This window comes from Vanacampus margaritifer, chromosome 1, assembly GCF_051991255.1.
Source record: "Vanacampus margaritifer isolate UIUO_Vmar chromosome 1, RoL_Vmar_1.0, whole genome shotgun sequence".
Taxonomy (NCBI): domain Eukaryota; kingdom Metazoa; phylum Chordata; class Actinopteri; order Syngnathiformes; family Syngnathidae; genus Vanacampus; species Vanacampus margaritifer.
In genome coordinates, this window is record NC_135432.1 from 28,390,132 (window position 1) to 28,402,566 (window position 12,435).

At 38.4% G+C, this 12,435-nt stretch overlaps 1 protein-coding gene across 7 annotated transcripts in view; it reads left to right on the forward strand.

Moving 5' to 3' along the window:
* The first annotated feature begins 773 nt into the window (after positions 1–773).
* The window catches only part of cfap74 (cilia and flagella associated protein 74), a 54,834-nt gene continuing 43,172 nt past the window's right edge, over positions 774–12,435 (forward strand). For 5 of the 7 annotated variants that reach the window (XM_077545071.1, XM_077545037.1, XM_077545062.1 and 2 more), the window contains exons 1-13: positions 774–887; positions 1,143–1,246; positions 1,518–1,608; positions 2,142–2,294; positions 5,160–5,258; positions 5,383–5,487; positions 6,628–6,801; positions 7,401–7,511; positions 8,440–8,542; positions 9,335–9,492; positions 9,906–10,113; positions 10,178–10,318; positions 12,272–12,427. In XM_077545071.1, coding sequence (XP_077401197.1) covers positions 1,156–1,246; positions 1,518–1,608; positions 2,142–2,294; positions 5,160–5,258; positions 5,383–5,487; positions 6,628–6,801; positions 7,401–7,511; positions 8,440–8,542; positions 9,335–9,492; positions 9,906–10,113; positions 10,178–10,318; positions 12,272–12,427 — 1,590 coding nt within the window. In that variant the 5' untranslated portion in view covers positions 774–887; positions 1,143–1,155. Of the gene's footprint in view, positions 897–1,142; positions 1,247–1,517; positions 1,609–2,112; positions 2,295–5,159; positions 5,259–5,382; positions 5,488–6,627; positions 6,802–7,400; positions 7,512–8,439; positions 8,543–9,334; positions 9,493–9,905; positions 10,114–10,177; positions 10,319–12,271; positions 12,428–12,435 lie in introns of those variants that run through there. The other 2 variants (XM_077545045.1, XM_077545082.1) reach the window with 2 other exon arrangements.

A 12,435-nucleotide genomic window follows, 5' to 3' on the forward strand; every position in this document is an offset into this window, starting at 1 on the left:
AGTGTGAATGCTTGCTTGTTGTGCATGATGATTGGCTGGTGACTAGTCTACTGTATACCACGTCTACGTATCTCCCAATGTCAGCTGGGGCAGCCTATACTCAGATAACCCACAACCCTAATGAGGAGAAGTGGTATAGAAAATGGATGGATGGATGACAGGGACGCTGTCAAATGAAGAAACTGTACGGCTTCAATACTGATCAGCTAGAATGCACTGTCAATGTCTTTTTCCCGTGGAGCTTCATCAGATAGGGACAGTATCTGGCATGTGTAACAAAAGATTTTGCATAGCTCAGAGATTTATCATTCTTTCTGAACCAGTCCAGACAATTTTTGCTGAATGTGGCTGTAGAAATATCAGCAATAACACTGCAGTATGACATTGGGAGAGTTGGTAATTAAGAGTGGCATTGCTGTATTAAAATGTTCAATCTTTTTATTTTTTTTATGGGAGTGGGACTATTTATGTAATGCAATGAGAAATGATAGAAACAAACAATGTTCTCATTTTGACAGAATTTGAATTGGTTTGTCGTTGTCTTGCTCTTTTATTAGTCTTTATTGGGTTTTTTTTGTTTTTTGTTTTTTTAACAATGTAATGCACAAAAAATGTGCTTAATGTCAAGACGAGCATTTAAAAAAACTAAGATAATGGTAGCCACAATCAAATCAAAGTGGCAAACATTTAATGCAATGAACATCATAAAGCTACTTGGTTTAATGTAATTGATGTTGACTGTCTGCCATTCTCGAGAACGGGAGGTGTGTTTACTTCCGGCTTCGCGTACGCGTTTCCTTGGAAACCGTCAAACATGGCTGACTGATTGAGTCAACAGCAACAAAAGTAAAGTAAAGAGAGCGACCTTAATCGGAAAGAACGGACAGGTGAGCGAGGTAACTGATAGTTCAGTATCTTGTAAATGTGTTATTGTGTAGCTTCCGGCACGTTAGCAACGTCGTTGCGAGGAAGCTAGTGAGACGTTGCATGTCGTTGACAAGAATGTCATGAAGAGTTTTGGTGTTCCCTTCCTCATGTAACTTTTAACCAGTATGTGAATGTATGTCAATATGTAAGAACAATGGAATATACTTTAACATGGGGACTTTTACCAAACGATGTTAGTTGACTTATACCGACAGGCGCCAGGGGAATATGGAGGAGGACAATGGATGTGAATCGGATGTGGCGTCTGACACCTGTGAAGTGACAACCGACCAGATTAGCTCTGAAGAGGACACTGATGGTGAGTGTTACTTGATTACATACTAGCTTTATATTATGGACTGTAAATGCTAAATCTCACGTGTTTAGAAAAACAAAACATTGGAAACAGATGACAGTTTTACACTGCAAACTGCATTGAATTGAACTACTATAATAAACATATTGATAAACATCTCTCTACATTCAAAACTGATCATTTAATCTTGTTATTGTGTACCCAATGTTTTTGCCAGTCTGTTATAGCTTTTATGACATGATATTTTCATTTATTGATGTATTTGTTTCCAAAGGTAAGGAAGAGGATGATTCTAAGACTGATGACGTTAAGGATGAAGAAGCAGATGAGCCCCCTGATCTGGAGTGGTTAGAAGAGTTGTACCAGTGGGTAATTTTTTATTTGTACTCCAATAATGACAATCCACTGCTTAGGTGTATTCATTACAATCCCTTCAAGGAAAAATCACCTCTCACTCTACCATATACAGTATGTTGGCATTGCACACCACACAGAGAACCAGATTACACACATGCAGGCATTTAAAGCGCATTATTAGAGTGAAAACTTGAGTTGGGCTTAGAGTTGCCACCTGTCCTGTTTTTCCCAGAATTGTTCTCTTTTTTTTTTAACCAGCTGTCCTGGGAACATAAAAATCTCTCCCTGGATACAATTTGTCCCGTTTTTCAGGAAGAATGCCAAAGGCTAATTTGATTTCCTAAATTCTGTAGTTTGAAAATGTCCCCTGTGCTACTGTGGAACGCTTTGTTACAGAGCGTGCCGACGGCGCCACATTTCCGTACCGTACGTTTATTCTGCGGATTATTTTGGCCATACAAAAAAGATTTGTATATCACATTTCATACTATTCTACTTTCATATTGAAACAGATGCAATTTCACTTTTCCCACCCAAAAAGAGAGAACGATAGTGATGATGACCTTGCCAGTGAGCCTGGCGATGAGAAGCAGAGGACTTTTTCAGATACAGCACGGATGTTCAAGCTGAGACGGAACCTGGACCAGCTGGACAGCTTCCACAGACAGAAGGAGAGTGCTCTACTGAAAGCCAGGTTTGGTGCACATAATGAAGCCTAATGCTACTTTTACACTACGTTCCCGTCAGCCATAGTAGTCCCGTTTGCTCTATAGTGTGCTGTGGGATTCGGCCCTTGGCGTTATGTCAAGGCTCTCTACTCGGGAAGTAAAGGTATTGTAAATACTGTGGTATCTTGGTTTCAAAATAGGTAAACAAGTAAATTTGGTTACATCATCAAGCCCACTCTCTCCTTTGCAACCTATAAATAACCTGCCGACTAACATGCACAGTAGCTGATGTGTCATCATTGTATCTCAAAACTTCTTTAGAAATAAGATCACCATGCAATGAAACTGAAAGAAAAAAATTTGTGTGACCGCACATGAAGACATTTTGGATTAGAGAGGGAAGGTCATGTCACTAGAAATACACTGGATATTTGGCTGAAACGATAATTTTTTTAAAATCAGAATAATCACATTTTAGAATTTTGATTAATCGCGATTAATCACTTAATAAAAAGGCTTTTTAATCAACATTTTTTCCGCCAAATTGAAGAGCCCTTTTTATGTGTTAATTCTTTCGACATTTAATGTGAGAGCGTCTTCAACTTTTCTTGATCCACTGCACACGCTCATCTTCCTCTTTTTCTAATCAGTTAATTACTTGAGTAATTTAAAATGAAAAAAAAAATAAATAAATAAAATGAAAAAAAAGAAACCAATAGTTTGACATGAACAAATATTCTGAATGTCATATGCAAACATTTATTAAATGCTTTACTTTAATGCATGCAGTTACGTTGGTATTGCTCAAACACAACTTGTGCTACCTTTAATGTAACCATCCGATGTCAAGCTAAAGGATCATCTGCGTTCAAAATTAATAGTGTATAATGAATCTGCAATAATACCTGATTAATGCGATATTTTTTTGTGATTAATCAATGAGTTCATGCTTTAACTTTGACAGCACTAGTTTAATAGCTATTTTTCCTTTTGCTGGTTTGATCAGCAAAGACACTCATACCAATACCACTAGTACTTTGATGCATTAAATGTCCCCCCCCAAAACAATGACAGGTCATTTTAAAGCCATGCCATGGCAATCATCGCCTGTCACATTTGCCAAACCCGTTTGCCTGCATTGTGTCACATCCGTCCCATTTTGTCCACGGTGACTTGAAATGTGATTGTTGGGGCCGCTCGGAGCATACTGTAATTATACAGTAGATTTAGCTGTGCAGACTTGTGTGAATGAAACTTTGCTGAAGACCCCAATCAGTTCAGTTTCCAGAATATCATTTTCTTCTTTTTGGCCGTCTGCTGTGCGAGTCGTGAAGCGGCCAATGATACATGATGCAGTAGCCAGCAAATGTGTCTGTCACGTTTTTTGCGCACCAAAACCTTTCAAAGTCATCATGGAGCTGCACTGCACTCTGATCAAACATGAGTTAAATGGAACTCGAGCACTTGCAGCTTTTAACCCATCTGCGGCTCCTGACACATGTCATGCGTCATCATTTTCTTTTCATGACGATCTCTTCTCCCTATCGCAATGTTTTTTTTGTTGCACTGTTCCTAAAATATTAGTTTTTCTTGTAACTTCCTTTAACTCATTCACTGCCATTGACGGCTATAGACATCGAAAATTTATTTAAACTATTTCCATTAGTTTAACATTTATCTACTTTTGTTAACAAGAGTATGAAAACCTAGAAACAATTTTTTTATTGTACATTTAGAACAGATATTAAATTTGTGATTAATCGTGAGTTAACTATTGAAGTCATGCAATTGATTACAATTAAAAACATTTTGATTACAATAAAAAAAAAAATTTTGCCTGGTGCAAAATTAAAAAAAAAGATTTAAAAAATTCGGGATGTCAGGCAAATAACATTTTCAATTGTAATTAATCGCAATACTTCACTAGTTAACTCAAGATTGATCACAAATTGTATATCTGTTCTAAATGTACAATAAAGCTAATTCTAGGTTTTCATAATCCTGTTAACAAAAGTGGAAAAAAATGTTAAATAGAAATAGTTAAAATAAAATTTTGATGTTTATAGCTGTCAATGGCAGTGAATGAATTAAAAGAAAAAGAAAAGATTATTAAAAATTTGGGGCGTCAGGCGATTGAAATTTTCAATCGTAATCGCATGACTTCAGTAGTTGACTCACAATTAATCACAAATTTTATATCTGTTCTAAATGTACAATAAAAAAATCTACGTTTTCATACTCTTGTTAACAAAAGTGGAAAAAAATCTTAAACTAATAGAAATAGCTAAAATTAATTTTTGACGTCTAGAGCTGTCAATGGCAGTGAATGAGTTAAAGTGGAAGTGAAACCAAGAAATATTTCTTTATAGTAATATGTTCTGCACGCCACCCACATGGCATTCCGATTAAAATTGTTGTGGTTTGTGGAATATGAATTAAGCATCAGAATCAACCTGTTTTTATCTATCTTGCTGTCGATTGAAAATGACATCACAGTTACACCGGGCTCAGGTAACGACCAATCACGGCTCAGCTTGCAAACATCACATGACCAAACTCAGAGAGAGGAGAGCCGTGATTGGTCGTGAGCAACTGTGACGTCATTTTCGTCAGCAGATGTATTTTGCTGCTTAATTCATATTCCACAAAATATGATATTAGTCAGAATGTCACTTGAGATGAGTTTTGCTGCTTAATTCATATTTAACAAATGCAATAGTAACGAGAATGCCATGTTTAGATTAGTGAAGGCGCGCATACAACACGTTACAGTAAAGACCATTTTGGGGTTGACTTACCCTTTAACTGAATCTGATGCTTCTTATTGCCTTTGGATTGGGCTTGTTTTCCCTCTGTCAACACTTACAAGCTGTGTTTGTTTCCATTTCAAGAGAAGACCTTAACCTCTTACGTCAGAGCATTGAGAGTCTACAGGAGCAGCGGGATGTCGTGGAGCGAGAAATAGAACATCAAGAGGCAGCAGATAACGGGTCCGTTCATCATGAATGAGATCTGTGTGCCTTAATGATCATACAGTTGATAAAAATATCACAAAATGTTAAGAGTTGTTTTCCTCCAATCTCTACTTGCCACTCTGTTTATCTCACTCTGCAGCGTGGCAGTTATTCGTTTGCGGGCTCAGCATAAGAATCTGTGTTGCGAGCTGCTGAGGGAAGAAGAGATTGAGGCCCACACCAACAATGAGCTGAGGCAACAAGAGTGAGTGTCCATGGGGAAAAAGTGTTTTGGCAGGAACTCACTTGCTGAACCACTGTTCTGCACAGTTGGTGGGTGCGACCACAGATGGAGCAATAAAAATAGAGGAACCTGGCAAAGTGCGGTTCGACATAGTCTGACCATGCTATGGAAGTTAATGTGCATCTATAGTAGATCACCTACTACGTTGTAGTAGAGCTGTGTGAGATAAATGAAATGAGCACCAGGGGTCGTTTTTTTCCCTGACCCGCTGACCTCATGGAGGTACTTCAATTTACAACACACCTGGGCAAAGTCGGTCTGACGTGCCACATCCGACCGGTCCATAGCCTTTATGATGTCAAAATAAAACAAAGTATGTGCTGCTTTTATTTTGATGTGTTTGTGTGTTGGCAGTGCAACGAACAAGAGCAGTGACTTCTCTTCAGTGTTGCCAACTTAGAGATATTGTTGCTGTATTTTAGAGGTGCAATGATTCATTGAAAACTAATTGATTATCAAATGACTCAATAATTCTGATTATGGATTAATCATTTAGAGACCATGTTTCATTTAAAATTGCACAAATCCTTGGAACTTCAGCCTCTCCGTACAAAATAATTTTACATTTCTGTCGTCCTCCATGAGAGCAGACTGTGATTGCGTTTAATCAAAAATAAAACCTTTGCGAACATCTGCTTTTACTTAGGAAAAGAAGCATCAACATGTTTGCCTGGTTTTTGACATCTTACGGACAAACCAGTAACTGAATCATATTTCATTTCTGTTTGTGGTTTTTCTCCTCCATTAAAATGAAGTCCTGTTTTTGTGTAAAAGGATGGATATTAAAGCATGTTTAAAAAAATCCAATTTATCCACTAATCAACAAAATAATCGACAGATTAATCATGATTTGCAGCCTTACTGTATTCAGAAACGTTTCTGACCATTCTAGTGGGCCCTTGTGACTGCATACTGCAACAGATTCTTTTCTTGTAAACCTTCTTTCAAGAGCACATAGTTTAGAAGCTGCTAGAGTCAACAATTTGATAGTTGGTTTGGTTTGCAAAACTATTGATTTTTTGTTTTATCTCTTGGGACATTGTGTCTTTCAGTCAGAACTTGTATTTTGTTACAATGTATTTATTTGTCTTGTGTATATAGATTAGAGCTGAGTGAGTTTGAGCTGGAGGTCGGCAAGTTCTCCGTGTTGCGGCAGGGGGTGCAAGAAGAAGAGCGGGTCTACCAAGTCCTCAAAGCCCAGAATGCTGTAACAAGGCTACAGCAGGAGAAGAAGAACAGTCATACCCTGCAGCAAAAGATTCAACTACTCAAGAAGTTTGAATCTTTCTCATTTTTGCTTCGTAGATTTGAGTGCAGTTTTTTTTTAATTCATAGACTTTGCATTATTATGATCTTGGTATATGAACTGTGTGACTCTTTTTCCATGCATTGGTACCTTGACTTACAAGTTTGAAAAAGCTGGTAACTCAAATTACTTAGATCGCAAATAAATTCTCCACATTAAAGGGGAAATCAAGTCAACAATATGCTCTATGCACTCCCACTAGTGTAAACACGTTATTCTAATTAATACTGCATTTGTGGAATATGAATTAAGCAGAAAAATAAACCCGTGCCTATCCATCTCAGGGGGATGGCCATTTTGACACTTGCTGTCGACCGAAAATGACCTAACAGTGCCTAAGGGTTCAGCTTGCAAATGTCACATGACCAAACCCAAAACAAGAGAACCGTGACGGTTGTTACCTGAGCCCTCAGGCACTGTGATGTCATTTTCGGTCTTGAAAATCTTGCAAGTTGGGGCACTTGTAAGTCAAGACACCACTTTAAGTATGGGAAAGGAGAATCATTATTCTAAACATTGAAATGTCACTTAACAGCTGGTATGTTGTATGAATCCCATGTGCTGAAAGGAAAAATGCAGACATGTTGGAGAAGACAGAAACTTTGACCCAGAAGAAAAATGAAGATAGGCGCGAAAACTGCCAAATAGGGGCCAAGTACTTGAGGGAAACAGTCAGACGGTAATAACAAATGATTAGTATGAAAGTGACTACTTTTACATTACATTTCTGACACACCTGATAATGAATCAGCTAATTAAATATTGATTTTATCCCTGAATCTAAAAAGAAAATATAAACATTAGGGGTGTGAATTGCCAAATACCTGGCGATTCGATCCGTATCACGATTCATAGGTCTCGATTCAATTCGATACGATTAATCCCGATACGAATCTGAATCTATAGGTTGTTTATTACGATTTTTACTCATATGTAGAAAATACTAATCAGAACAACAACTTGTAAATGTACACTGTAAGATTTGTAAGAAAATATATTTATTTGTCTGAAACTTCAGGCTTATAACTGTGTGTATTTAGCAAACGGGTTGTAATCGGTTTCATGTTTGAACAGCATTGAAATAAAATATTTAGGCTTAATGTTCCATTAATATAAGTCTTCCATGCTTAAAGTGTGAACCCTAACCCAAAGTAAGACATTTTGTTGAATATTTCCATTTAAAAAATTGATGTTTAAACATCGATTCGGCCGCATATCGAATCGATTCGAGAATTCCGTATTATTTTTATTTATTTATTTTTTAATTATTTTTATATATTTTTTTTTTTTTGGGAGAGCTCAGTATTGATCATTTGACATGTCAGCATCATTGTTCTCCCTTTTTTTTTTGTATGTGGATGTGTGTTTGTGCGTGTGTGTGTGCGTGCGTGCGTGCGTGTAAAAAAAAAAATCCCATACCGTTCACCTAAACCGAACACAATTCCGCATTATATTGCCGAAACATTTTTTTTTTTTAAACCCTAATATCCATGTTGTTCGAAAGTTATAGAAATGGGGAAACAAATTACAAGTCCCACTTGTTTCTGTTACCAAGGACATGGCTAGTGTTGTTTTGTATTACCCTTGTGACTGTCCTCTTCATTTAGAATGCAACAGCAAGAGGCTGAGCGAGAGCAGAAGAAGAGAGAGTCAATGCAAAAGAGAATACAGGCTGTCAAGTTACTGAAATCTAACATTGAAGCAACCCAAGTAAGTAAGCAGCAGAAAGCCCTCAACATCCTATGCATAATATACTTTGGAAATGATATACACAACATTAAGTAAATATAATTAGACAATCTTGTTTGGGTTGAACAGAAACACAAATCACACATTTACTGTCTTCATATACAGTATACTGTGAGTAAAGAAACAAAATCTTTATTAGCTGCACAGTTAGCAAGATGCTCTTGACCGTTCTGAACTCTCCCTGTAATGATGCAAAAATAGTTGCAATTTGAATTCCGCTAACGATGGTAACATACAGCTAATTGAAGTCTATCCATCGTTTTGCCTGCAAGATGTTACGGTAAATTAAACAGCATTATGAGGCAGTTTAGCTGCATTTTAATGGATTGTGCAGTGCATGATGAGTATGTTGTTATGTTGTTCAAAAGCACATTTGGTGAAGGTCCTATGAGTAATGGAAGGCTGGTCAACCTTTCATTTTTAAAACAAATTTTCCTATAGGAAATGATACAATTGAAATAAGCAGGCCTTGATTCAAACAAGCATCATTAAAGATATTAACTACTGCCTGAATACATGATAAAACAGGAGTAAAAAGGAGTGTGCACAGTGGCAGGCAACCTGCGGCGATTAATAATTATCGATTGGGGGGGGGGGGGGGTCAGGCTGTTCCAAAAACTCCTGAAATTTCCCGATAGCAAGTCTGCCCCTGACCTGACCTAGATAAAGTTTTATAAAAAATTCTGAAAGTCTTGTATGCATGTACCCGGTTGCTACGGTGTTGCCTCATGAAGCTTATGTTATATTCTTTAGGAAAACCTACGAGTCAGACAGAGCCGAGCCAAAGCAAACGCCCTGAAAAAAGAACGGCAACACAAGCGTCTGAAAGACTCCCTGCAGGCCCAAGGCATCAACTTCACCCGACACATATACCAACAGCAACGAGATGAGGATATGAAACAAAAGCAAGAGTATGTCCTCCCCTCTCCCGGGGTATTCTCATGAAGATTTAGAAAGAAATTTCATGATAACTTGCAATATTGCATTTGAACTGGACTTTTTCCAACTACGCTGCGGCTGAGCAATCTCACTGTGTATGTGCAAACCTTTGACATGATACATTCCTAAAAATGGCAAGAAAACTGCTCAAAAATGTCAATTTGCTATGATTGTTTTCACGAGATCTTGATTTAATGCTAGTTACAGCAAATGTGTTGCACAAAATCGTACTAAATTAGCACAAGAACTCCTCTCTTCCCCTATGCTGCTTTCCCACGTCCTCCACTCCCACTCCATGGAGCCGTGTGTAGGTGTTTTCTCTATCTGTGCTGAGGTATACATGACCCCATTTCTGTATAATCCTGTGCTGTTGATGTGCTCTCAGGGAATTCAAGGAGAGACAGAAGGCGAGGAAAGTAGAGATTGTGGACAAGCTCCTCGAGGAGCATCTGGTGAAGAACAGAAAAGCACAACAGGCGCCGTTGCCAAAACCTAAAACTGTCCACAAGATCCTTTCCCCAGGCAGGATACGAGAGAAGCTCCTGCGTTACCTGGATTCTGTACAACCATCAGGCACAGAGAAAGAAACAACAGTGGGTGGATCTCGTCATGTGTGAAATGACTGTAAGGAGGCTGATCACGTGTGTTTCTCATCAGTTAAGAAACTTCAGCGCTAGTGGCTCGTCATCAGACTCGGAGTATCAGGAAGACATCATCCAAAAGGAAATGCAGCACCTGAGCCTTCCCGACAGCCTGGAAGAGCCCGAGTTCTCTGGGCTGTGGGACCAAAACTTCAAGGTGAAACGAAAGAAACGAAAATCCCCACATGTATGCCAACATGAAAACACCATAAATCATTTCCTGGATAGCTGCAGAGCATCTTTTATACAAACCGCATTGCACCTCATTTAGTTTTAAAATGGTGTAGAGCACAGGTGTCAAACTTAAGGCCCGGGTGCCAGATCTGGCCAGGCACATCATTTTATGTGGTCCGCTAAAGCAAAGCAAGCGAGTCAACTTGCGGGGAAAATCTACCAAAATTAAATTTTACAGCAACTTGAACAATAGTTGAAGAAATGGAAAGAGGACATTTATAACATTTATATCACAGTCAATAACGACCCTCGAGAGATTTTCTATTTGACTTTTAGTTTACTTGTACATAATAACTTTGAACATTTATTGTACCAACCTACTTCTAAAATAAAAAGAGCTTTACACCCCTGCAGTCTCTGAAAGGGCTTCACAGATCACAGTTATCACCAACACCCCCTTGTCTAAATCCCCACATTAGGATAGCAGTAATAATGTTAATAATGTATAGCATCCTGCAGCATGAGGTTGCGTTGAAGAATCTGTATCCATTTTGTTTGTTAAAGTGGTTATAATCATGTGGCCAGTCAGCGTATAATGAAGTTGAACAAGAGTGTGCTGCGGTATAAAATACTTTGCTCAAAGACCGCTATCTCCGAGGCTCTAACTGCAGTGTGTCTTCGAGCTCACTGCCACGGAGGTGCGTTGGCTCTCGAGCTCATCCAGCAGCCCACACTTGAAATGTAGGGCGACAGGCATCACTTCTCATTGTGCTGGTGCCTTTGATGGCTCGGAGCGAGCCACAGTGCAGCTCCGAGGCCTGAGCATGTGACAAGTGGAGTGTAAGTGATCTAACGGACCCGACTCGTGCCCTCATCAAAGCTCCGTCTCAGCATAGTTAATGACCGGTAATAGATGAGCACAGCAATGGGAGCATGCTTGTGAATTGATACATTACTGCAAGGCAGATCATCAAATGACACTTTTTGACAAAGTTATAAAATACAAGATGAAATGTCACATCAAATTAAAGTACTTACAGTAGATATAAATCAATGTTTCTTAACCTTATTGGATGTACCAAGCCCCTATTCACTGAACCCTTCTTTATTAAAAAGTAAAATTGTTTTTTTTCTTCAAAATTAAAGTCATAGGTTTCCTGGTGAACAAAATGAGTAGGCTTTTCATCAAGTCTGGCTCTCCATGCATCTTAAGGAAGTGTTCATTTAGTTTTGCTTGATAGCTAGTTATGCTGGACTAGAATTGCTCAACTTGCTCAACAGCATCACTCATTTCTATATTTTTAGAGCACCCAACCACCGCTGTTTTCTTAAGATGGAACCCAAGGGCAGCATATATGAAAAAAAAAAACAGTCCCCAGAATTGAACCCTGTGGAACACCATGCTTTCCATTAAATGTGAATTCATTCGAACACTTTCTTTTTTTTTTGCTAGATATTGTTAGTATGAAGGTATTACAATAATAAAGTAATGACACAACGTATCATACAACAGCCACAATTCGACTACTGAGCACACCAAATTCACTGCAGCACACATAAGCCAAGCAATTTAGCGTGATCACCTGCAGCCAATGATGGATCAAACGCAGGTTAAGAACCACTGATAAAAATAGTCCAGAAGTATATTCAAAAATGCTAGTTTTTTGTCATGTAAAAAAAAAAAAAGAGACCAAGAGACCATTTCAAAGCTTTTTCTAATTTTAGTTTGATTTGACTTTAAGACACAAATGCACGATCGGGGGTGCAAGGCAGTTTTCAATTGCCCACGTCACAATTTTTTATAATGCCAATGACCTTTGATTTCATGCTATGTTCCTAGAATACTATAGGTATTGTGTGTATCATCCATCCATCCATTTTCTTAACCGCTTATTCCACACATTTCATTACTAATCCAAATCTTTTGTGCTTACAGCCTCCCCTGAAGGAGAAGACAACACTGACGCCAACAGATGTGAAAGGAGAACCTGCAGTTGTCTGCCCGAAACTCAGCATAACCCCAAAAAAGGGTGGTGGAAAACAGATAAAGGGGCCTTCATTCACTAGTAAGCCAGAAGTCATCCTATTCAAGGTATGACA